The following is a 26069-nucleotide window of genomic DNA, read 5'->3' on the forward strand; positions in this document are numbered from 1 at the left end:
ATAATCCCTAGGCACAGGATCATGGTGGAGAATCGGGTTAATTTCAAGCTTCGGTACATGTTGGGGGGCTCGGATGAAGAATTTCACACGAGAGTGAGGGAGGCAGTAGAGAGACGAAAGCGATTTGAATCTGGTATTGTTATAGGTGAAGAACTAGCATCAGATTCTGAAAAAGATGATCAACCAGATATGATGTCTGTTTCTCAAGTATCAGATGACTTGGAAAATCATTCAGAGCATTAGCAAAAAGAGAATTCTTCATTTGTATTTGTACATTGTGGTTATTAGTTCAATAGCAGCATCATGTACATACACAACCAGATCTTCCTTGTACATAAGATTATAAATGGAAATATGTTTACCAAATATTTCCCTTTATATAGCAGCAGCACCATGAAATAATTATGGAAACCTAATAAAATGAAAAAAATGCACTACCAACACAATAAATCTCACTATTGCAAAGTGTGTTATTTCAACTGAGACAATATCACACCCTATTAAGCATATCAGTCAAGTTCTGCTGTCATTGACAACATTTTATAAAGATTTTATATCAGTCAAAATGAGACAAGACAGAGGTAGTAGTATAATGTTAATGATCTAATTATAAAGATTTATATGAATACAAATAATCGTGAAAAATGCATATATATATATATATATATATATATAGGGATATGATCATATCATATAACTAACGTTTAAAAATTAGCAGTCTTAAAAGAGCCCATTTATTCAGCAATACGGAGTGAGGTGAATTCCCTCTCTGTAGCCGCCCTTTCCTTCTTCACCTTTGTTTCGCGGCGGCGCAACTCCTCTGTTACTCTGCCATTGCGCCACCTCCGATTCGCCGGTAATCAATGGCGCAAGAAGCCGTTCTAGGCCATCTAGAGCACAACCAGGAGATAGCAGATTCCGGTGTATTCTCCCAGGAGAAAGGGATCTCTCATGATGAGATCGTCAACGCCATCAAAAGTCTCAACGGCTTCGGTCTCGTTATTGCTTCGGTCAGATTCCTCCTCTCCTTGCAGCTGCTGCATTCTTCTTCTTTTAATCGCAATTTTTTTTTAATTTTAATTCGCGTATAGATTTGTAGAAGTTGACAATTCAGTGTGTACTGTATTAGGTGAGTTGAGTTAAGTTGATTTATTAGCAATTCAGCTGTTTCATCAGTTGATATGAAGTTTGAATTATGGTGTGGAAATTAGAATGAGATTGTGCACATCGAAGATAATGCGACAGATTGTGTTTTATGGAACTGTGCAGGATATAAAGAGGGAAAAATGGCTGCTCTCGGAGGAGGCTCAGAGTTATGTTAAATATGGATCTGCTGAAGTGTTACTTTTTGAAGCCGTACCAGCAGAGGGTATTGCAAAAGCTAAGTTGCAGGTAATGGAATGATTTGACTTTTGGGATGCGTATTTTTTGATGTTTTAGACAGTATGCACTTATTTTATTTGATGCTCTTTTTGCAGGAAATCGTGAACTCAAAATTGCCTGTGGATCTTGATGTACGCATCTATATTCGTTCATTTGTTTTCTCGATTAGTTTATAACTAGAGCTAACTTTGTTTCCTTTTTCCTTTTCAGTGTGGTGATTGTTTTGTAAATATGTTTTTTGTAATATATGTAGCCTCTTCCTAGTCAATGGAGTATGAGTTTATCTCCAACTTCGTAATAGAATATGAACAGCGATTAGCTACCTAGTTTTTAACTCTTATTCATTTCGCTCGATGCTGAATCATGTCTGTACCTAGGTAATTGTTTTCTTCTCCGTTGTAAATGCTGATTGACCTTCCTTTTGTTTTGTACACAGGACAAAGCTAAGTCACTGATTTATGACAAAGGGTGGGCTCAAGCCATGAAGAACAAATGGATAGGTCTGGCAGATTCTCAAGTATCACGGAAGGTAAATGAGCACATATTTTTCCACTTAACCCAAGCTACATATGAATTACATGGATTCATATGCCTCTAGTGTTACTATCTTATGACTGTGTTCCCAAAAAACTTCATTTCATAGATGTAAAAGGGTGCTTATACGATGAAATTTTTTGGCTTTCATGGTGTTCTAAACTTGAACATGCTGGATGCATGCAGACTATTTCTTACTTCAATGATTTGATATAGGTCGAACATGTTGAAGACAAAGTGAAAGACTTACTAATTCAGATTCAGAATGGGGAGGTGTGTAACATATTTAATGGGCTTTATGTTTTTACGTTTTACTTATTAGCTTATGTATCTTTTTGTGATAGTATCTTCTTCCAATAAACCTTGATTTATGTGCAGTCTTGGTATTGTATCTACACCCATCCTTTTGGATGCAATTTGGATCGATATATAAAATATTTGCTGTATGGTTTCTCAAAATAAATTGAAAGAGTTTAGGATTGTAAAGCAGATATCATGAATTCCTGAGATCCGTCTTTTAAAGAATGGGAACTGTATTCTTCTACAGTTTGAAGCATGCACTTTTATAAACTTAATTTTTGAAACCCATATTATTGTATCATCCTTTGTCTTAATCCTGGCATCTGCTCCTTTGTGTTCTCAACCAACATAATAGAGGTAATATCTGGCCAAAGATACAAATGCTGAGAGTTTTTTCTGTGGAGAGATTAGTACATGAGAAATGTTCTTCATGGCAACATTTCTGTGCTCTTTGCATCTATTTTACATTATGAATTAAGACATCCCTTTACTAACATCTGTATGAATCTCCACCCGCTGATATAAAAACTGATATGATTAATAAATTACAGGCTGTTGGTGCTAAGGATATTGATGCTCTCAAGCGAAGAAGGCTTATTAGTCTCCAGTAATAACCTAAAACTTTTTTGCTTCTCTGTCACTTTGTCCTTGTTTCGTATGTAATTAGTTTTTTAGTGTATCTTAATCTGTGTACCTCTACTTTGTGTGTTCTCTGTTTTCTTATTAATTTGTTTGAATATAAGGATTTGGAAAGGCTTTTCGGTAATGAAAGGTCCTAACTATACTACAACGAGGAAAAAGGCGGCTACCGATTTAGTTCGTGATCATCTACAGAGGTAATTAATCACTCTTTTTTCATTGTCTTTTAAGATTATTATAGCTGCAAAAAAATATGCAATTGCTTATTTCAAGTTCTAGTTGCACTATAAATTTGTCTTCTCTGTGGACATGGTTTACCAGAGAAACACATGTTATGGAGGTGCACTCGACCTTACAAACCAGGGAATTTTTGTTTGGACCTTCTTCTGATGCTGGTTTCTACAGTAGTCCAGTTTGTATTGGAAAAAGGAATAACCCTTCGTATTTATGTGCAAACAAACTATCATACATGATCGGCCTTTGTTGTGATTTTAAAATTTTGAATGTGCATGAGTAAGCAACAAGGTTAAACTTAAGGCCTGTTAGGTTTATTGCAGTTTTGATGGTTAAGTGCAAAGTTTAATGTATCTATGATCTCAAAATTCTGCTGGATTGACATCAGAGTGGATATATAATATGCTTGGTCATGATTTTGCTTAACTCACCTGTTTTCATCTTGCTTGTGTCTGATATGTAAATGATTTTTTTATTTGTAGCATATTTCTGCTTTACTTTTATTTTTTATTTATTTCATTCGGAAATATATCATTCTCAGTGGTTTCATTAGGCATATATGTTAAATTTGTTTATCCAAATGGTATCATAATTTTTCGGTTTAAATTTTCATTTTTTCTCTGAAGGGATGAATGGAAGGATATTGAGTTCAAAGAGTACAACTTCCTTGCAAAGGGTCAACCTACTGAAGGTGGCTGTCTCCATCCGTTATACAAGGCAGGGTTATCAAACTTTCTTATACAATTGATGTAATTGACTGCTTGTAGTATCTATTCACTCCTGTTGTTGCTTAGTTACAGGTACTCCTATTAAAAAAATTTGGGACCAGAACATTGCACTAGACCTTGTTTCAGAAAAGTTCTCTTATTAACTTGTGGATTAGAATGTTTTAAATGTAAATAATATGGACAAACAGTAAAGGTTCTTCAATGAGAAATCATGCTACTAGTATGTCATTAAAATTCTATTCATATTCCTTTTGTGGAAAAACATTTTTTTCTCCCTCAATAGTTCCAATGAGAAACGTCATGCAACTAGCTTGGAGCCTACTACTCCTGTCTGATTTAACACATTTTCTTATTTAAGGAACTTTGGATTTTGACAATTTTAGTCTTCTCGTCTAAGAAAAATGTTAAACATATGCATTGGTTCCATTATAACCCCATCTCTGATTAGGTCAGTCATATATTGATGTAATTTTGTGCAAATTCTGGTCAAAATTTTTGTTTCTGTATTTCTCTTGTAAACAAAATTTTGCTTCATCTGCAGGTTAAGCAACAAATTCAGATGATATTTCTCCAAATGGGGTAAGGAATAACAACAGTAAAGGAGGCTGATTTTAATATATAATCACTTAATGTGCCAATAATTGCTGATTCTTCATTTACGGCTTGCAGATTTGAAGAGATGCCAACAAACAATTATGTGGAGAGCAGGTATGAAACTTCGTTCTTATAATAATATATATCTGAAGTTGGAGTTGTCCTTGCTTCTAGCTTATCTGTTCTCTTAGTAGATATATAAGTACGTTGCGTATGGTACATATAATAAAATTTCTGAAGGCATAATTATCCTTGCTTCTAGCCTATCTGTTCGTTTAGTAGTTATAAATAAGATACATATGACCACCAGAAGAGTTCCATCAGTTGTACCAGATAAGATGTTTTTTAAATGCTGGCTCTATGTAAATAGAGAGTTTATACAATCAGTGATCTTATCATCATTTGATGGTGATATAAACTGATACAGTCAACGATTGCATCAAAAAAAGGAAATAGAATAATAGTGTATAGGAGAAGGATTTCACTTTTCATGAATTTGGAAATAAAGCCTTCTGATTCCTTTCTTCGTACTGATTGTTCTTGTCCTCTTTAATTGAGCAATAAGTTGTTAGCAAAGTCAATAACTAATGGAATAGCTGCTATCAACACTGAGAGTTGTTTGTTGGATTTGCAGCTTCTGGAACTTTGACGCACTTTTCCAGCCTCAACAACATCCGGCTCGTGATTCACATGATACATTCTTTCTGAAAGGTGATTGTAATCCCATTTTAGATCTTTATTCTTGGTGGGTTTTTGCATTCAGTTTTCTTATTGTCATTGATGTGTGCAGTGCCTTCAACCACAAATATTCTTCCTGAAGAATATGTAGAGCGAGTTAAAACAGTTCATGAATCTGGTGGCTATGGGTCCCGTGGGTAGGCAATTTGTCGAATAAAGAGGTAGTTAGTTCAACCCCAACCCTAAGGCAAGTAACCTACTTTCTTTTTGCTCTAGGTATGGGTATGATTGGAAGAGAGAGGAGGCAAACAAGAATCTTCTGCGGACTCACACAACTGCTGTTTCCACCAGGATGCTGTATGCACTTGCCCAGGTTAGCTTTTGTTAGCCTTGTATCCTAGTTGTCTTTTCCATTCTTTACATAATTGGATAAGGGTGGATTGTAAGAAATGCTTCTATTGTGTCTATTGTTTACTTCTCTTGATTTTACATGGAAACGTTGTCCAAGATGAGTGGGCATTTGTTTTTGTTTTTGAATTTGGGTGACTAATTGAGTGATATCCCCCCCACCTAAAGAGGTGAGATATGAATTGTCCACACCCTTCCCAGTAATACATTTAAAATATACATGAAATGTGTATAATTAAATCTGACATTCAGTCCACATACACAATATTCTACCAAATTACAAATCCTCAAGTAATTAAGTGAACTTCTCTTTTCTTTTTTTGCTATATACACGAGTCTTGGTTAAGTTTTTGGTTTATTGCAGTTCTTTTTGTCTTAATTTTGGATTTATATGGCATGGTAGGATACTTTTTCCTTATTAATACTTTGTTTGCATGAAATTAACTCGAGATCATATATTTTGCATGGTAGGCTACTTTTGCCTCAGTTACTTTGGTTGCATGAAGTTTAATTTGAAATTATATATTTTGCAGGGACCTTTTACTCCAAAAAGATATTATTCTATTGACCGTGTTTTCAGAAATGAAGCTGTAGATCGAACTCATCTTGCTGAATTCCACCAGATAGAAGGTTACATTTCTGGATATGTTCAATTCCATGTTTAAACAGTCACACCCTATTCTATTAATCAAGCTTTGCATTATGGTGCTAATATTGTATTGACACACAACGCAACCTCCATATGCTGTGTTTTGGCTTGCAAATGTTTGATAGCTTAGTTGGCCATGCACCATCATGCGTATATGATTCTTGTAAAATCTGTACCATGTAAGGCATGTCAAAGTTGGAAGTTAGATACTTCTGTCTCTGCTGGCGTAATTACTGTGAGCCCTTGCATTTTTGTTTTACTAGGAAATTGAATCGCCATAGTTTGTATGGCAACAATTTAAATCTGGTTTGCACTGCCTTTTCTGTTGTGCCCTGAATTGCACCAGTGAAATAAGTGCTATACTAATTATTGCCTTTCATTGCCTACAATTTATATGTAAATGCTGCTCTGCTTCCACAAAACTAACATCCTGTTGTTAGGCTTAATTTGCGACCGTGGGCTTTCTCTTGGACACTTGAGGGGAGTTCTTGAAGACTTCTTCTCTCGGATTGGTAAATATACTAGCTTTTTGTTGATAGTAAATCACAAAATGTACATATTGTTAAAAGGAAGTATTCCATCTTATCAATTTCAGGGATGTCTAAGCTTAAGTTCAAACCTGCCTACAATCCTTATACTGAACCAAGCATGGAAATCTTCAGGTGATGATTAGAAAAGGCCCTCTATCACTGCTGTGGCTTTACCATTAAATAAATGCAAGCTAATAAAAGTTTTTCTGCCAGTTATCACGAAGGTCTGAAGAAATGGGTTGAAATTGGCAACTCTGGGATGTTTAGACCAGAAATGTTGCGGCCAATGGGACTTCCTGAAGATGTGCAGGTGATCGCATGGGGTCTTTCACTCGAGAGGTATGTGTGCTCATATCCACCTGTTTACTCTGGAACACTATTAACTAGACAAGACCTTTGTTCCTATCATCTTCTTGCGGCTTTGCCATGACTCAAATACCTACTTCTTATTGACTATTACTTTGTTTTCTTAATTTTCATCTTTCCTTACTTGCCAGGCCAACGATGATCCTGTACGGAATTGACAACATCAGAGATCTCTTTGGCCACAAGGTAAAATGTTGTGCTTCATTGTAATGCTTACTATCAGGATAAATAAGGCGTTGGATTTGGACTGAAATTAATATATCAGTCCGTATTACTTCATTCATGAGATCCCTTAGTGATGATATCCTAAAGTTACGAGTACTCAACGTGATTAATTTTTAGAATCAATCAAATAAACAAAGCCTTTTAAGGTTGAAGCTCTTACATCCTTGTTTGCATGATTTGATTTCTTGCTTCGATTTTGCAGGTGGATCTCTCTCTCACTAAAAGAAACCCGATATGTCGCCTTGGACTTAATTGAAAGACACTCACTGCCAAATTAGAACACTTCTTTTTCATGAAATGCAGTGTTCAAAATATTGCTGTTGATTTTGTAATTTCTATGGATGGTGTATCTTACCCAGATTAGATTTTTTTTTTATCATTAAAGGCGTTGCTTATGTGGAATTTATTTCTGTAAACAACAAATTCTTTAAGTATATTTGTTTTAATTAGTTATTTAAGTGTGTTATTTAAAATTATTGGTTCATATTTTGCAAGTAATAGGTACACAGATCAATTTGAATATTAGGATTAATGGCGTATCTTGATTTGAAGCTATTTCAAACTAAGTGTAGCGAGTCTCGATTTGAAGCCATTGAAAAACTTGATTGGTTAAGTTGGTCAAAATCAAAACATGCTAAAAAACGACAATACATCTTAAGATAGAAAAAATAGCAAATTGAAGAGCTCTTCTATCTATTAGTTTTGTAAAATTATCTATGCTACACCAGTAGCGCACTTTGAAACGGAGGGGCAAATTTTATTAGTAATATATAAAAGTTAAGTATAATATTTTAATAATACAATAATACTTTTCTTTCGATTAAAAATGAAATATTTTCTAAAATGCAAACGTCTCTCTATATTTTCATCTTTCTTATTGTACTCTCTATTCATTAAAAAAAAAGAAAAATCACTATATAAAATCCCTAAATTTAAATATTTCATATTTATTGGGTGTAGGGAGTTGTAGGGAGTATATTAATATTCAAGTACCATACCATGAAATTAATTTATATGAGTACTCATATCTTAAAGGTATTTTAAATTTTTTTTATTATAAATAATTGAAGAATAAACTTTTCTTGATGTCATAAAATTATATTATGAATATCAAAGGCCAAATTATATTTAATTTTTTTTTTCAAAAATATATAATAAAGAGATTAATAAAAGATATGAACAAGTAATATGTTTATTACAATTGGATTAAATATATAATTTAGGTATTACTATTCATTCTTAAATAAAATCTATAGTATAATTGAGTATAATTTTCTGAATTATAGCATATACAATTGTCCAAGTAGAGTATAATTAGAAAAAAAAATGGGCATTCCATAAGAAAAATGTTTCTACAAACGATCAATTTATTAGCCCAATCTATCTTTACCAAATAAGCCCAATATGCTATCTTCTTCCCAACGCTTCCTTCCCCAATTCACTGAACGAACCCCAATCTCCATTTCCGCCAGCGTCGTCTGTTCAAATCACCTTCTCATCTTGGAGGAAGGTTCTCCACCGCCATTCACTTCATCACAGGTTTTCTTCCTCCTCAAATTTTTTTTTCGGAGGGGGCGGTTCTGCCTTTATCCGGTCAATCCTTTAGGAAAATTCGATTCTCTTGCCCCCTGGATCCGCCACTGTTTGTTCTGTGCTTTCCTATAAGGTGTTTGATGAAATGTGTGAACCGGTTATTCCAAAAACAAATTGTAAGTTTATCAGAATTAAGGAAATGCGCCTCCAATTTATGTCATCTTTCTGCATAAATTTGAATTCTAGCAACATGACTTTTAGGTCACCTCAGCTTTATACGCTTTGTATTTCGATTTCAGCCATCTGATTTTGTTACTGCTAATTGGGGAGACATTTTCAAATTCAGAATTATTGACATTGATCATCATTTTATCCTGAGTCAGATTTCTCTATTGCTGCGTATTGAGCAAACACCATGAATTGCGTTGCATCTCTATACAGAAGATTAAGTATCAGGGATCTGATCTCCAGCACTCCTGTTTACAACTCCGCCACTGGTGTTAACTTTATCCCTTTTATGTAAAAATAGTACAGTATGATTTTGGAATTGTCTTGGAACATAAATTTACACATTTTGGTGATTATAGATGTATCTGGAGAGGGATTGAGTCTGGTGCTGAGGCGATGGGCTAGCAAGAAAACGGCAGGATCCACTAAAAATGGCCGTGACTCGTTGCCCAAGAATCTTGGGGTCAAAAAGTTTGGTGGAGAGGTGAGAGCATTATAAGGGTGGAGACTTGATATCAAATCTTGCACTTGAACTTGATGACTTTCCCTTGCTGTTGATATGTGATGTTGTATGGTGAATGTTGCAGAGAGTGATACCCGGAAACATCATTGTTCGTCAAAGGGGTACACGTTTCCATCCAGGGAATTATGTTGGTATGGGTAGAGATCACACCCTCTACGCCTTGAAGGAAGGCTGCGTCAAGTTTGAGCGCAACAAGCTAACTGGGCGCAAGTGGATTCATGTTGAGCCGAAGGATGGCCATGAGCTGCATCCAGTTTATGCAAAGATGAGCGACATTGATGCTGCGACTGCTGCTGAGATGAAGACGGCAGCTTAGCTCAGGTTGTGTTCACCATGGTAATGCAGGCAAGCTTTGTCTTCTTTGGCGAAAATAGGCTGCTAACATTTTGAAAGCTTAAACAAGTTTCGATTTTTGATTGTTTAGATGTAAAATGTTGTCAATGACAGCAGAACTTGACTGATATGCTTAATAGGGTGTGGTATTCAGTTGAAATAATACACTTTGCAATAGTGAGATTTATTGTGTTGGCTGTGCTTTTTTTTCATTTTATTAGGTTTTCATAATTGTTTCATGGTGCTGCTGCTATATAAAGGGAAATATTTGGTAAACATATTTCCATTTAAATATTTTATGCATAATCTTATGTACAAGGAAGATTTGGTTGTGTATATACATGATGCTGCTATTGAACTAATAACCACAATGTACAAATACAAATGAAGAAATTCTCTTTATTCTAATACTCTGAATGATTTTCCAAGTCATCTGATACTTGAAACAGACATCATATCTGGTTGATCATCTTTTTCAGAATCTGATGCTAGTTCTTCTTCACCTATAACAATACCAGATTCAAATCGCTTTCGTCTCTCTACTGCCTCCCTCACTCTCGTGTGAAATTCTTCATCTGAGCCCCCCAACATGTACCGTAGCTTGAAATTAACCCGATTCTCCACCATGATCCTGTGCCTAGGGATTATTCGCTCTACAAGTGAATAGCTGAAAAACCTGGTGTGCCCTCTATAATCAGCAACTAACCACTGAAACTAATCCTCAGTGCTAATGTGTGTGTGTGTGATGATGCATAAGCATACCTTGGAAACTCAATGAGATCCTTCAAAGGTCGTATCATAGTCCTTCTCAAGTACTGGTACTTGGGGCGAAGGACGTCAATGTTGTAGAGGAGAAGCATGGGGAAATCCGTGATCATCTCCCCCAAAACAGGTAGCCTTATGCCAAGAGACAAGAAGTACTTGACATTGTGATCTAGCTTATGCACAATACTGCACCCTATGAGCTCCGGCCCTAGGGCTACTACTTTCCCAATGTTACGTTGAGAAACCCCTGCCCTTGTCAAGAGGAAGATCACCTGCCACAAGGAAACAGCGCCCTCTCCTCAACATCTGCCCATGTTTATTCATGTAAAAAAAGTATACGAATGTAGGCTCGTGTACATACCACTGGTCGTATCTTCTTGTAGAGACTATATGTCATGAGAGAGGGAAATCTGGTAAGCATACTCCCAATCGCATCTTGCTGAACGCCTATATCCAGTAAGAATTGAACCTAAAAAACGAAACCTAATTGAAATTAGTCGCAGTACCATAGAATCTTCTTCAGCAACAATGTCTAAAGGCGACAGCAACCATACTTAACGAGTTCAATACGCTCGTGACAACTCTTGACAGGTCCGGCATTTGAAGATCGTACATTTCTAACGCAGTGAAGTTTATGCAACAAGAGGCATACCTTTGGTGCAATGGTGCTCTCCAAATGAATGCAAAATATGATTGGCTTGAAAGTGAGGATTCTTCTCATGCCATCTTTCGATATTCCAAGGTAATAAAAATACTTAAACGAGAGGCTTCCATCTATCCTCTATGCTACACGCCATCAGCTGTGGTTTGTGAGCTAATAACCTTCCCAAATCTTCATCAGTGAGGCCAAACTCCTTCAGATATGCTGCCTGTAGATTAAATGGACAAACTCAGTTTGTAAGTTAATACAAAGAGATTCTTGAACATGAAAACATCAATGTTAATCCGATTCACTCACCACGAAAACAAGAGTCTATATACAACACATTACTGATTAAATTTCTCATACAAGATTGTTCATGACAGATAACAAACGTGGTCGATTATTTTTATCCTCATCACAAGGATTCCTCTACTCCTAGCTAGCCATTTCAAGAGGATATGAATCAAGTAAGTAACCTCAGTTTTAAGGAAAAATCAAGAATCTTAGAATATCCCAAGTTTCTAATCCATCTTAGCAACCAACGGGTCAGTCTTACTGGTTTTTTATCTATCTAGACTAATCCTCGTAATTATTGCAAAAAAACCCCAACTAGTTAGTACCTTCAGCTTCATCTCCTACATAGAGAAGCAACCAATCAACTTTGATCACTCAAATTATATGCCAAAGATCATTTTCATCCATTTTCTACCTAAATTTGATGTTCCTTACACTTCCAAAACCTAATCAATTGAAACAAGACATCGCCTATTAAATTTCTCATAATGTATAAACAACTACTGCAAGATTAATAGAAAACAATATATAATGACCTCATAATGCAAAAAAAAAAAAAATCAGGTAGGTAGGAAGTACCTTCTGATTCATCTCCTCCATAGATAAGTATCCAATCAACTTTGGGCAGTCGTAAAGCATGGTTCCGAAATCATTCTTATTCATCCCCATATTCAGATAGAACTCAGCGCGTGACCTAAGCTCGTCCATGCTAAAAGCCAATATCTCAGGGCACCTGCTAACCACATACCCCATCCAGTCCTTTCTCACTCCGTTATCCTCCAAATAATTCACAAGCTCGTCAAACTCCTCCATGCTGCGTTCCAACACGTTCCCACCAGCCCGTGTCAATGTGACTCCTATATACCTCCCATTCACATGGATCGTCTTCAGCCATTCTGCCAGACGTCTTATGTGATCAAGATCTCCTTTTGATGCAACTATAAGCTTCCCTATTTGAGGGTATGATAGAGAATTATGCTTCAACCACCTACACGAAATTTGGAGTTTGAAACTAAATCATTCTCTTGAATGAGGCATCCATTATACAACATCAATTCTATCGAGATGGTAAACAAGTTAAAACGTGCACCAAATCATTTAGCTTACTACTCTGACATACTAACTACACTAAATCAAGATGGTAAACAAGTTAAAACATGCACCTAAATGCATGAATTTTCACCATATTTTGATTTCGCACATGAACTAAAAATTCTGTCTTCAAGATACACGAACTTTCAGCTGTTCGCGATTGTCACTTGCCCCCAAATAAATTCCGAGGTGGATGCCCAAACGATGTAGTTGAATGAGTATGCATTAAATTATAGCTAATTTTTCACAACACATTACCTGCAATAAATTAAAAAAGCTAGCTTTTTTAGTTCAAGAATGAATAATATAAGTTGTTTCAAGAGTGTTCCTTATAAGCGGCACAACTCCACATTCTCGAATGAAACACTACACGAAAATTATACGAAGACTGCGAAAATTCAGGCAGCTCCTTGATCGAAACCGCCTTAATCATCACATAATCGATGAATTCAGGTATGGTGGAAACCAAATTCTCGCAATAAGTGATCCCAAATTTGCCCTTTTTCATCGCCTCTTTAAAAGCCTGGGCAGTCACTTTCCTCCTAATCTGGAGCTCACTAGCATTTCATCATCCACCTCATCGGCATTTCTAAAAACGCTGTTCACGAGCTGGGAAGAAGGGTTCGTGTAGATTGATCCGGGAAATTGAGGGGTCCTCTTGCTTTGCAGCGAAATCTCGAGCAATTTCTCCTTGTCTTGCTGGAGAAGCGGGAGGTGGGGTTCTTGATTTTGTTCGTCGGGGGAGAGGTGGCGGAGGAGCGGGCGTTGTGGGTGCGGAGAGGGTGGGATTCGGTGGTGGATGGGGGGTCGTTTTCAGGGGAATGGTGGCGGGAGGAGGAGGAGATGGGGAGGGTGAGGTGGAGGGTGGTGGGAGAGAGTTGCGGGGGTTTTGGAGGTGGAGGAGGGCGGAGAGGTGGTGTTGCGACGCCAGCATTTTGCAGTGGATAGAGCGGGACTCAAACTGTTATTTCGATTTTAGTTATTGGAGTGTAATATTGTGGGGATTCAAAATATGAAATCATATTTTAACAAATTATATTTGTGTGAGGATGTGTTTTCTAGTAGTACTGTATTTTTTATTTTTTTTATCAATTTGTTTGATATTATCTTCTGCAAAATGTTAATTTCAAAAATTAATAACATCGGCTTCAAAAATGACGATGCCAGATTTCAGAAAATTATTGCTGAAACACGAAATAAACAACAAATTAGTGTAACTGCGGAATATAGTGTTGCTGAATTGAATTTAGTGTAACTGAGGAATATAGCAAATCGGTCCTATGGTCTAGTGGTTAGGACATTGGACTCTGAATTCCTTAACCCGAGTTCAAATCTCGGTAGGACCTTCTCTTTTTTTTTTTTAATTCATATTTTTGTATCATCTTTTATTTTTTGTTCTTATCTTATATACTAATGAGTTCCTTTTTTTTTATTCATATTTTTGTATCATCTTTTATTTGTTGTTTTTACCTTATTTACTAATGAGACTTATTTTGAAGAAACTTAGTTCCTCTACTTTGGAGCAATATTTAACTTTTCAGGAAAAATAAATTACTCCCTCTGTCTATGATTAATATCTCATATTAGACCGATACGAGTTTTAAGAAAGTACTATTTGATTTTACAATGTAAAGTGATAGAAAAAGTTAGTGGCACGTAGGTCTTACTTTTATATATTGGTTTAATAATAAATGTGAGTAGAATGAGTTAGTTGAATGTAGAGTTCACTTTCAAATATAGTAAAAGTAAAATGTGACATTTATTGACGGATAAATGGAAAAAAGAAAAAATTGGACATTTAATGGGGAATAGGGGGAGTATTACATTCCCACTTTCCCCTCCTATGTAGTCTTCAGCCTTCTCTTGTATGGATCTTGTATGGAAGAAGTTATGTATAGAGAGGGAGAATGTTTCGAGGCTTTGAGATGAATATTATTAGGGGTGGCGAAACGGGTTATCGGCGGGTACCCGCACCCGACAAGTCGGGTACCCGTACCCCATTTTAGCCAAATTTGTTGTCCCCACGACATACCGGGATTACCCGATACCCGTGTCGGGTATCCCGTACCCAACCCGAAATCCTAATAAAAAATTTGAAAACCATAATAATCGTCAGTGTTCCCTAATTTACTTTATTAATATCGATGGTAAACTTTGAATAGATTGAGAATAAAAGTGAAGGGACACTCTATATGTAGTTCCGGTGAGTTTTCTATTATATGTTCGTTGGAATATAAAAATATTTCAAAAGAACTTTTTTATTATAAAGTACACCCACTGTTCCGCCTTAGTAGAGACATTTCATTTTCTTCACTCATTTTGGAAAAATAATAGTAATATAAATACTCTTCTATACATTATTATCTCTCTTACATTATTTTTTTCTTCATTCTAACTATTTAATTTAAATTTTTCAAAATAAGTGCATATATGACTATTATTATTTAACTATTTACTTTTTTTTCCCCTTTAACTATTTTAAACGCCTCTATTAATATGAAACGATGGGAGTATTAAAAAATGATATATGACTAATACTAATAATAACGGGTATTATCGGGATTAACGGGTATACTCGCGCGGGTAATGGATAATACCCGCTACCTGCAAAATTCTAAAGCACACTACCCGATCCCGCTTCGTTTCCCGTTATCGTCGGGTAGCGGGTACCCGATACTCGGAGGGTAGCTGGTCGAAATGGGAATTATACATTACCCGCTACCCATTTTGCCACCCTTAAATATTACTCCATAGGTCCCGCTTAAGATGACACGTTTTCCTTTTTAGTCTGTCCCAACTAAGATGGCACATTTCCTTTTTCGGAAATTTTTTCTCTCCAATTAATACATTCAACTACTTTTTCTCATTCATATTAAAATATTCATCTTTCTTTATCTCTCTACTTTAATACTTACACCCACCTTCTCTCTCTCCAATTAAACACTTTAACCAATAACTGATAAAATCCCGTGGCGGCTAAGCAATGTGTCATCTTAGCCGGGACGAAGGGAGTATGAATTATGATATGGGGTATATATAAGCTTGAAAAAGATTTAGATGTTGTAGGAATTGAATCCTACAAGGAATAGAAGAGATTTGATTTCACAAGGAAATAATTTCTTTAATTCCTTGAATTTCCGTCTAATTTTTGTTAGCATTTGACTACTTTCCACAATGTTTGTAAAATAATCATAACTTTCTCTATAGAACTCTGATTGAGGCGTTCAAAATACTCACGCGAAGCTTTCTCGAATATAAAGAGAATGATATGCATTAAGGACTAATTTGACTTTAATTCTGCCAGAAATATTGGCTCAAACTAAGGCTATTGCATTGGACATCAGTTTTTACTATTTTGTACTATCTAGGAGTATTTTTAAAGTTTTTTCCATAATTTTTCAACAAACATGTCAAAATACCAAAATATGAAAATATATGCAGTAGTGGATATAATATACATGATTGACATTCAAAAGGAGCCAAATCTAGGTCTTAGAAACATGCAAAAACCCGTGTTTATCGATATTGCACATTAGCTGCACAAATACACACAAAACACACTCTCATTCTGCACTCAATGCACACACACACAAATGCACAAAAACACACACATACTGCACACACATTGCACCATTTCATTCCCTCGTTCAATTCCTATCATACCATAAAATACATGTTTAAATCTGAATCTCAGTCTCACACAAGAAAGCAGCCAACATCCCCTAACAGGCTAACACATTCACATAAGAAATAACACAATCACAATAAATCTCGACTCCAAACTCGGATTCATAGAGTGCAAAAAATTGTAGTTCTCCTTCAACTTGTAGAATGAGAGAGAGATGTAACTTAAATAAAGTAACACAAAAAAATATGTGGTTTTTCTCTACCAAGAAAACAAGCGAAACTAAGCAATATACTGATATATGGCAACGTCGTTTCCAACCAGTCCTTCATGCCAAGTTTACCAGTGACAAGCTCGAGCAGAACCTTCCCAAAGCAGTATACTTCATAAGGCGTACCTGGCAATTTTTGCACAAGAGATTCAGATGATATAAAGTAGAAACATATTAAGGTGTTTCTCAAATTGAGATTCAAATTTACTAGAAACATGTTTATATTTCCTCTACCGGTGATGAAACGTTCAACATCTCGTATACTATTTCCTTATTAAATACACTGATTGACATGGTGCAAAAACTCAAGTAAGTGCACCAACCATGCACAAACGTCGGGTTAGCAACTACCCTACCCAAATCCGCACCAAATTTGACTCACACAGACTCGAATTTTATCCAAACTCAACTCCTGCCTTAAAATCATGATCCATTTCATAAAAGCAACACTTCTAATAAATAAGAGTTATACCTTAAACAAATAAAAGTTACTATATGTGATTGTTGTCATAAAAAACCCTAACTGTCATAAAAGAAACAACTATCATCAATAAAAATGTTTATCTAATATCATCGGATAAAAGTTATCGTTTAAAGAGTGAACTATAAAATAGGTCTTTGGAAAATTAAGGTTGCATATTTTCGGTATCTAAAGAAAAAATATCACTAGAGGTCTTTGTAGAAAGGTTTGCAAAACTCATGTAGCATAGGATGGTAGCATACAAATACATACATATACTGTAAAGCCCCACTTTTTCAAACCCTAATTTACGGGTTATGAAATTTTTTGCATTAAATGCCTTGAATGCTATGATATGTGGATTATTTGATGAGTAATTAATTGCATAGTGTCTTTGTGACCTAATTGCGTATGAGAATTGAGATTGAGTTGAATAGTCAACTTGTTGAAATTATGACGTGGCTATTGAATAGTCAAAGATGTGGAAAATATGACGTGGCCGTTGAAAGGTCAATGCGTTGAGAAAATGAAGTGAAAGTGAAGAAATGATTGATTGGTGAATATTTGATGCGGAGAAATATAATTGTGGTGAATTATTTTCCTAAGGGATGAGTGAGAATTAAATAGGAGCATTATTTAAATGTGTGGAATTTTCGGCCATCATTATTATTGGAGAAGGAATCCTATTTTTCTTGGATTTAATTATTTGTTTGGGATAATTATCCAAATTAAATCCAAAGCCCGAATATTCCTTATTGGTTGATGAAATTTTCGAACCACCACTTTGATTTTTCCCATGAGATTTTCGAAAATCTCATATATTGGAGAAGAGGGAATTTTTATTTATTTAATCTCTTATTTATTCTCTTCCATGAATAAATATAAGTATGCTAGAATATCTTACCATATCTTGCCATATCTAAGAAGATATTGCCATATCCTAATTAAATTAGGATTTGATTTGAATCCCTTTTGAAGAAATCAAAAGTCTCGCCACTTTTCCTATTATTTGGGGAGATTTAATTATATATTCTTGTTCCGTGATATATTATTCTACTCCGTGAAATATTTGAATTTAAATCATAGGCTAATTTAATAGCCTAGAATTCGAAATTTCCCATTATTGCTCTTCAATTTTCGGCTACTCCAACAAACAAATCTCTCCAAATCTTTTATTATTTGATTGTTGGAGTATATCTTAACCACTATAAATAGGAGAGAAATCCTAAACCTAATTCCTCAAAACAGGCGCCCCACTTCTCCCAAAATTTCGAAACTTCTCTCCCCACTCTCTCCAAATTTTCTTCATCTTTTCTCCAAAATTTCTTCATCAATTGAGAAGAATTCAAGTTGAAATCCAAGAGTTTATTGAAGAATCAAGGCTATAATTTGTTTCTACCGATTGTTCTTTTGGAAAAAGGTACTTTAATTTTGATCTCCTCTTCTTCTACCGATTAGTCGGTGTTCTTGAGCCCACATGCATTTAGATTGAGTGAAGGGGAAACTAAATTGATGAATTTGGGATGTATGGATGTGTGTGTGTGTATGTGGTCGTGTGTGTGTGTGTGCGCACGCCTCGGCGTGCGTGCACATGTGTCGTGTGCGTGTGCGTGTGTTGTGTGTGTAGAACACTCATGCGTGACACGATTTAATGGTGAATTTGGAGTGTTAGTCGAATAAAAACGATATGATAATCATACTTTGATTTTGATTGATGATATTAAAGATTTATCGATGGGAAAAAGGGAAACATGGGAACATGCATGATTTGAAATCAATGATTGAAACTGATTTATGATACGCCTAATTTAAAGGTGATACTTCGCGCTCTCAGCGTGATAAACGAGGAGAAGAGAATACTCTCGAGCTAAGCCGACGAGGTGGGCTTTCTTTTAAAATAAGGACATTGTCCTAAACTGATATTGAAGAGAATGAGATATGTGTTATCATGCCTTGATTTGTTTTGTCGTACCTATCCCTCGTGGCTATGCCACTATTGATTTAATCGAATTCGGATCCTTGTAGAGCCGCAAACTCTACTTGGGTTAGTGTACACCAATGTTAGACCGAGTGTCAGCGTACGGGTTGGCCGGTCTAGTGACCTGGATTGCGGCCGCATTCCTTGTCATGTAGAATGAGGATATGGTAAACGTCGATGTGAAAAATGGTTGCGCGACCGTGATATTTGATAAAGAATATATTTTGGTGTCTCGGGTCTTTCTAAAGTTAAAACCCCGATGGACACTTGAAAATGACATGATAATTACTACTGTTGATAAAACTGTTTTCGGCAATGAGTCCACTGAGTATGATTATAGTACTCAGCCCTGCATGTGTTTTCCCTATGTGCAGGTTGAGCGGTGACGAGCGGGCGGCGGTGTTGAGTAGGAAATAATAAGATGATCTGTTGGAACTCTAAGTGTCGTTGTGTCTCCATACATAGCCCCACTTCTCTCTTGATCGCTTCCGCTATATTATGAAAACTTGTGATCTATTGGTTGGGTTTAAACTCTTTTATTTCGTGGGAATATTTTGGATATGGAACAGTTGAGAATATTTTGGAATCTTTGATAAGCATTTATTGCGATAGCCTTTGTTGATTCTTTGCTAAGGCATTATTCTTCTTCTACATAATTGTTCATTAAATGCTTTGGTTAAATCCCTTTTTAAATGGAATCCTAGCCTATGATCTTTGATGCATTTAAGTCCGCCTAGTTAACGATCGCCGCATTTACTATATCCTAGATGGGCGGGTCGTTACCTATACTAAGTAAGAAAAGGAGCCAAGAAATAAATAAATAAAACAACAGAAATTAGGCATACCTGAAGCACCTGAATCCGTCGTCAAAAGATCAGCACAATATAACAACATAAACAATATTTCACATACACCATTATCAATCTTTCTTTTTCGGATAATAATTCTAACTTTTGATTACAATATGAGCCAAACCTAATATAGACATTTAAGATGATAATAATAATGATAAATGATAAGTGAAATGGTATTAAAAAGGGTGAGGATCATTAAATTTACAATACTAAAAATTGAATCAGCAAAGAGTAACTACTCACAGCAACCTTGTGATCCGATTCTGATGAATTTCACCTTCTTGAGCACAAACCTCGCTTAAACTTCCAAGTCGTACTTCGAATTTATCATCAAGAAGGATGCTACTGGCTTGGACATCCCTTAAATGTCATTTTTGAATAGTCGTCCAATTTAGATTAAATGTCATACGTTCGACTCCAGAAGCCTGGGCATCCTTCATTATTGCCAAAAGTCGCCACAATTCTGCGTATGGAAAAGTAACCTCAACATTTTCTTGTAATAACGTGTATACACACTGCTGTACAAAACCACATCTTTCTAAATATCCTTTTTCTAAATTAACTTGGAGTGCGCGCATACGATCTGGTCATCTGGGTTTAATTCATGTGCCCTTCATTTTATTTAATTACTCAATCTTCTTTGTATAGAAAGTTTTGAAAAAGCATGAATTTTAAAATATACTCCCTCCGTCCCCGAATACTTGACACAGTCATTTCAGTCCGTCCCCGAATACTTGACACAGTTCACTTTTTCCATTTTTGGTAGTGGACCCCATATTCCACTAACTCATTCCTACTCACATTTATTATAAAACTACTCTAAAAGTAGGACCCACATCCCACCAACTTTTTCAACACACTTTCCATTACATTTCTTAAAACTCGTGCCGGGTCAAACCGTGTCAAGTATTCAGGGACGGAGGGTGTATTTCTTATTGTTAAAATAAAAGATAAAAAGAAGTAGGAGAAATAGTATATGTTAAGAGAAATAGTATTATTAGCCTAAAAAAAAATCTAAAATTGATGAATAACCTTGGTTGACTAGTATATAAAAGAATTCGTACGTTCCATCCAAATTAATGAATAACCCTGGTTGACTAGTGTACTCTCTTCGTCCCATTAAATATGCAACGTTTGTTTTTGTGTATTTATTTTGAAAAAATTATAATAAATAACTAAAGTAGTGAAATATTAAAGTAAGAGAGGGAATAATGTAGAAGAGACCCTTTATATTATTCTTTTTTTACTTTATTTTTTCTCCACTTTAACTATTTATTTTTATTTTTTTAAAACATGTGTGAAAAAGCAAACGTTTCATTTCTAGTGGGACAGAGGGAGTATAAAAAAATGACAAAAGCAAATCTCAAAATTAAATTAAATAAACAAAATTATGAATAGGTTATTTTATAATGTATTATCACCAGGAACATACTTTATTTGGGAGAAATTATATGATATATATTACTCCGTATATCTTACTATTGGTAAGTGAAATAAGCATTCTTCTAACTCCAAAACTAAGATTTAATCTATACAATTAGATTTTGAGATGAGTGGATGATATTAAACCTCACAAAGATCAATAAATTTTATATAAAATATCAACAAACGGGTAAGATCGTCATTATGTTATTATAACATAATTTTCATGGTTTTTTTTATATCAAAATAGTGTATTACAAATATCAACACAATGACATGAGAATTTCAACACAAGTACACGAAAATATCAACACATTGATAATTTGCATGAATTATATTAAAAAATTTTATGCATTTGTTGATATATGAAAACTGGAATAAAAATTATCAAATTTCATCATCCGACCGTCGTGGCAGAATATATGAAGAAGTTACCATTAATTTGATATATTTTTTGCGAAAGAATAATTTAAATCAAGAGAGTTAAGTATATAAATTTAAAGTTTTGAGATGGTTTTGAAAAGGGAGAAAATAGTTAGTTTTAACTAATACACTATATATAAGAATTGACATTAATACCCTTTAATTTTATTTACTAATTATTTAAATTTAAAATATAATACATGTGACATTATTTCAACAACTAGATCTCATAATCTAATGGTTTAGAATTGTTCTCAATTTGGGATTGCTAATTACTTAGCAATTGATCACAACCCATGACCGGCTATATTCAATTTGGATTTTTCCCGCGTTAAGGGTAGTTCCTAGACTAAGGTGTAGTCACATTTTATCTAGGTACTGAATATGATATTTTATCTATCTCTATTGGGTATTTTCTTATAGTTTTGAGTGCAACAGGGCGGAGGGAGTCAGGCCGCGGCTCTGTCCGCAGCGGCGTATTGCACAGCCCGACGAGCCGTTGGAAATATATTTTTTATTTTCTTAATTTATTCTATAAACTAACCCAATCCATGTTCATTTTTTTTATAAATGTGGAGGTTTGGTTTTGTGCTGATTATGGAAACAAAATTTGGGGAAGATGAAGTGAAGAGAGAGAAATAGTTGTAGAATCCGGACGGCGATATATACATATGGAGAGAGAGAGTGTGTGTATTAATATATGTGTTTTTAATTTTTTTAAAACTCAAAATTGTGTGGGAATAAATAATGTGTTTTAAATTTTTTTAATTAAATTATGTGTTTTTTTTAATTATAGTCGATAATTTTTATTCTAATTGAATAAAAATATACTAACAATTGATAATATAATGAGATTTGTGGTTGTGGTATTTCCACTATTGGACTGGAACAACTTTTTGTGGCTATGGATAATTCTTTTTGTGGCTGTTGATAAAAAAAAAGTGGCTTTGTCTTGAGAGTGTCCACCTTATTGTGGACACTCTTAGGAACGAGAGGGCAGTAGTAAGTGGCGGTTCCAGAAATTACAGATGCCATGGAGATTATGGTAGCTGCAGCAAGTGAAAACATAATCATATTTCCGTAAGCCATTTTTAAATTAGATCGTGATTCTTAGAGCATCTCCATCCGTGCTCTTATTTAAGAGTATGGAGGTGGGCCCAAATCCACTTTTACTCTCTGTTCTTAGGCAAGAGCACATACCCACATCCATGCTCTTCTACAAAGAAAAGCTCAAGGGTCCCATCATTCTATTATTCAATTTAAATACTTCAATTACTAAAAACATTTCTACAATATAAAAATACATTAAAATATAAAAATTATATAATTAAATCCTAAAAAATAAAAATTACATAATTAAATCGGGGTATGGGGGTTCCTTGGAACCCCCACCCATTTTGCTATTTACTATATTATGTATAATTAAACTATATTGTTTAAGTATTTAGTTAGCTCAGTTCGTTTGTGATCCGTTTATTTAAGTACTTGATTGTGTGTTCAAATCTCATTTCTAGCATTCCTAAAATGGCTCCTTCAATTGATTTCTCTATTTTTTTTTTTAATTGTGAGCAATTTTTTCACCTAGACATCCAAAGCAAAAAATGTGGTGTGGAATAAAAAAAGTAAAAGCATAATAGAAATCAAATAAAAATACTCCCTCTATCTACAAAAAAAGAATCTCATTTCAAAAATAGAAACTTTCTTTCATACTTTATCCACTTTTTCACATTTTCTCTCTTATTTTATTACATTTCCTCTTCTACTTTATCTACTTTTTCTCTCATCTCTCTTAGTTTCGCTCACAGATGAGATTATTTTTTATGGACGGAGAGAATATAAAATGTATCGGAGAAGAGAAAATGTAACTACTTATAAATACAAAGCAGCACATAAGAGGAGAAAAATGCATCTCAAACTATTCATCTCTCTTGCAGCTTCATAATGTCTAATCGTCGACGCTAAAAAATATGCAACTACCGTTAATGTAATTTGGACCCCCCAATATAAAAATCTTGTGTCCGCCACTGCCTGCAACTTACAGATTGCTTCGTTGGCTCTGAAGATGGAATTGCGCACCATACTATCATTGCGATAGATGGTTCCCTCCGGCCGATTTTCATTGACAAGTGACGCGCCACCAAAACCTTTTCCCGCTTTGGTTTGTGCCAACGTACGGATCTTCGGAGACTGCCAAGTAGGCTTTGAACAACTGATTCATCTCCGCCGGAGTGTACATGGTGCGGGTACCACGAGTAGGAGGAGTAGAGTTGCCGCTCCCTCCCGAGCCGGATTTGAGTGCCCACTCGTATCGCTCATCGGGGGCATCTTGGTCGTCCACCTGGTAAGGCCGGTAGCCACCCGGAACTTGAGAACCTTGGGTTTGAGGAGGGGCCGAACCATTCATGGTTCTAACCGCGGGATTCGAAGGGGTGATCGCCGGAGCCGGACATTTTTTTGTAAGAGTGAAAGATTGAGAATTGAAGAGAGAATAGATGAGAATTGTGTAGTTTGGTGAGAATTTTTTTGTGTTGAAGTGAGGGTATTTATAGATGAAAATGTGAATTTTGGGGAAAAATTTGAAAAATAAATTAAAAGTGTGTAGAAAACGGATATAATTTATTGGGAAGTGGAAAATATTTTATTTTTACTTAAAAAATGATTTTCTAAATTAATTTTGAATTTTTTTTAAAAAAAGAAAGAAAATGTCGACGGCTATGCCGTTGGCCAATCGCGTACCGCCACGTAAGCCTACTCAGCGGCACGGACGTGCTCTTATTTAAGAACACCGCTTTGCCATCGGCACGGACGGACAGCGTGCAGCGGCGGACAACGCTCACCGCGCCACTGGCACGCACGGCGTCCGTCAGCTCAAACGACCGCTGCAGATACTCTTATATCATTTAAAATTTGTTTGAGCTTGGTTATCTTGCATATTTCGCTGGAAATGTGGTCTATTTATAATAGAATGTTAATATTGACGTTCACATAGATTGTCAATGCACAGTGAAATAGTCTAATTAATTAACTTGTTTCGTCATTTACATATGTATTGATGATGATCTAATAATAGAGTAAAATTAATTCAAAAGAATTTGTTTCGTGATCTTCTTAGTTTATTATCAATATCACCAATTTGTTCATGGGTAATTATAATTATTTTTTAAATTATGAAATATTTGTAATAAAATTATTATGTTTATATACTGGAGTACGTGGACTAATAATTTTGCCACCAGGTTGGGTGGCCCTTCCTGCCACCTACGCCACGCATCAGGTCGAGTCCTTGGATCCTCTCGAACTACCCGGTCGGTGTCTTAGGCTATACCATTTGTCCCACCCTCAGGTCACCTTTGCAAATTGCTTTCATCTTTGTCCTTGCTTCCGGACCCCCCAAACGATATCTGGCCCGTGAATTTGGCACGATGTGCGACGTCCAACGACCGGGGTCACATATGAAAAAGTAATTTTTATTTGTTTTATCTAATTTTAATGTGCAATGCTGTAACACAATATCACCTTTTACTACTTTTCTTTGATTCTTTCCATTTGTTTTCTCGAAATACTCGTTTAGTTATGTAAACAAGCCAATTAAATCCAATAGCTCACTAACTAAATGAAGTCATTTAATTAATTGGTATAATTAGTTGAATAAAACTAATTAATTAATTATAATGACCAAACTCATTGATTAATTTTTAAAAGAGATTAATGGACTCATTGAACAAAATGATATTTTAATTGGGGCCATTTTACCAACCAATCTAATTCTTATTCATATGAATCCAAAATCAGCATTCACAATTAATTAACCAAACCAAACACAATTAGGCTAAATGTATTGAAATCTCATCTACCTTGTGAATATCAAGTATGTATATATTTATTCGTTAAAAAAATAAATTGATTTTTATCGGTCATGCTACTAAATACTCCCTAGGTTTCTTATTAATAGAGACACTTCTTTTGGCACAGAGAATAAGAATAGTGTGTTAAGTGGATGTGAATAAAGTGAGAGGGATGGAGAGAGAATAAAGTAAAAGAAAGTGTTACTTTTTTTCCAAAAATAAATATGACGCAATTATTTTGAAACTTTTTAAAATAGAATAATGAGTCAATTAACATGTACACGGAGAGAGTAACTTAATTCTACATGCTAATTTAGGGGTGCGTTAAAATGACAACACCTCTTAAAATAACACCATACCACCATTCCTAGCTAATCATTTGTACACGTGGACGAATAATAAGCTGCCATGTGGCAATAAAAAAAATGTTCAAGTGTAAAAATCTACGCCAGCAATATACAACACTAACACTATATACAACATTTTTTTCTTGGCCAGCAATATCCAACACC

General features: G+C 35.2%; 3 protein-coding genes, 1 non-coding gene and 1 pseudogene across 6 annotated transcripts; 3 read left to right on the forward strand and 2 right to left on the reverse strand.

The window, feature by feature from the left end:
* Positions 1-720: 720 nt before the first annotated feature.
* LOC125196130 (phenylalanine--tRNA ligase alpha subunit, cytoplasmic-like) lies at positions 721-7721 on the forward strand. Its single transcript, XM_048094511.1, has 19 exons — positions 721-1010; positions 1270-1392; positions 1479-1514; positions 1820-1912; positions 2134-2190; positions 2769-2824; positions 2961-3053; positions 3717-3807; positions 4360-4397; positions 4488-4526; positions 5047-5123; positions 5203-5287; positions 5367-5463; positions 6032-6128; positions 6588-6659; positions 6743-6809; positions 6891-7016; positions 7175-7229; positions 7471-7721. Exons 1-19 carry the CDS (start codon positions 864-866, stop codon positions 7522-7524), a joined length of 1503 nt encoding a protein of 500 aa, XP_047950468.1. The 5' UTR covers positions 721-863; the 3' UTR covers positions 7525-7721.
* A 934-nt stretch (positions 7722-8655) lies between these two features.
* On the forward strand, positions 8656-10079 carry LOC125196185 (50S ribosomal protein L27-like). Of its 3 annotated transcripts, none has more exons than XM_048094595.1 (4): positions 8656-8807; positions 9185-9298; positions 9401-9513; positions 9617-10079. In XM_048094595.1, the coding sequence occupies exons 2-4, from the start codon at positions 9217-9219 to the stop codon at positions 9866-9868; spliced, it is 447 nt and encodes a 148-aa protein (XP_047950552.1). In that variant the 5' UTR covers positions 8656-8807; positions 9185-9216; the 3' UTR covers positions 9869-10079. The 3 variants fall into 3 exon arrangements, with proteins under 3 accessions (XP_047950552.1, XP_047950550.1, XP_047950551.1); XM_048094593.1 differs by having other exon boundaries at positions 8657-8807; positions 9389-9513; XM_048094594.1 differs by lacking the exon at positions 8656-8807 and adding an exon at positions 8818-8977 and having other exon boundaries at positions 9389-9513.
* A 119-nt stretch (positions 10080-10198) lies between these two features.
* Positions 10199-12823, reverse strand: LOC125196184 (transcription termination factor MTERF2, chloroplastic-like). The gene is given in 7 exon segments (XM_048094592.1): positions 10199-10561; positions 10648-10922; positions 11012-11119; positions 11303-11407; positions 11409-11519; positions 12167-12575; positions 12751-12823. Coding segments are annotated over 7 exon segments (1278 nt in total). The 5' UTR covers positions 12774-12823; the 3' UTR covers positions 10199-10314.
* A 136-nt stretch (positions 12824-12959) lies between these two features.
* LOC125194663 lies at positions 12960-24116 on the reverse strand (annotated as a pseudogene).
* TRNAQ-CUG lies at positions 13954-14025 on the forward strand. Its single transcript has one exon. It is a non-coding gene; the product is annotated as a tRNA-Gln (tRNA).
* Positions 24117-26069: the final 1953 nt, after the last annotated feature.

The sequence above is a fragment of the Salvia hispanica genome, chromosome 6, assembly GCF_023119035.1.
Source record: "Salvia hispanica cultivar TCC Black 2014 chromosome 6, UniMelb_Shisp_WGS_1.0, whole genome shotgun sequence".
NCBI classification, from domain to species: domain Eukaryota; kingdom Viridiplantae; phylum Streptophyta; class Magnoliopsida; order Lamiales; family Lamiaceae; genus Salvia; species Salvia hispanica.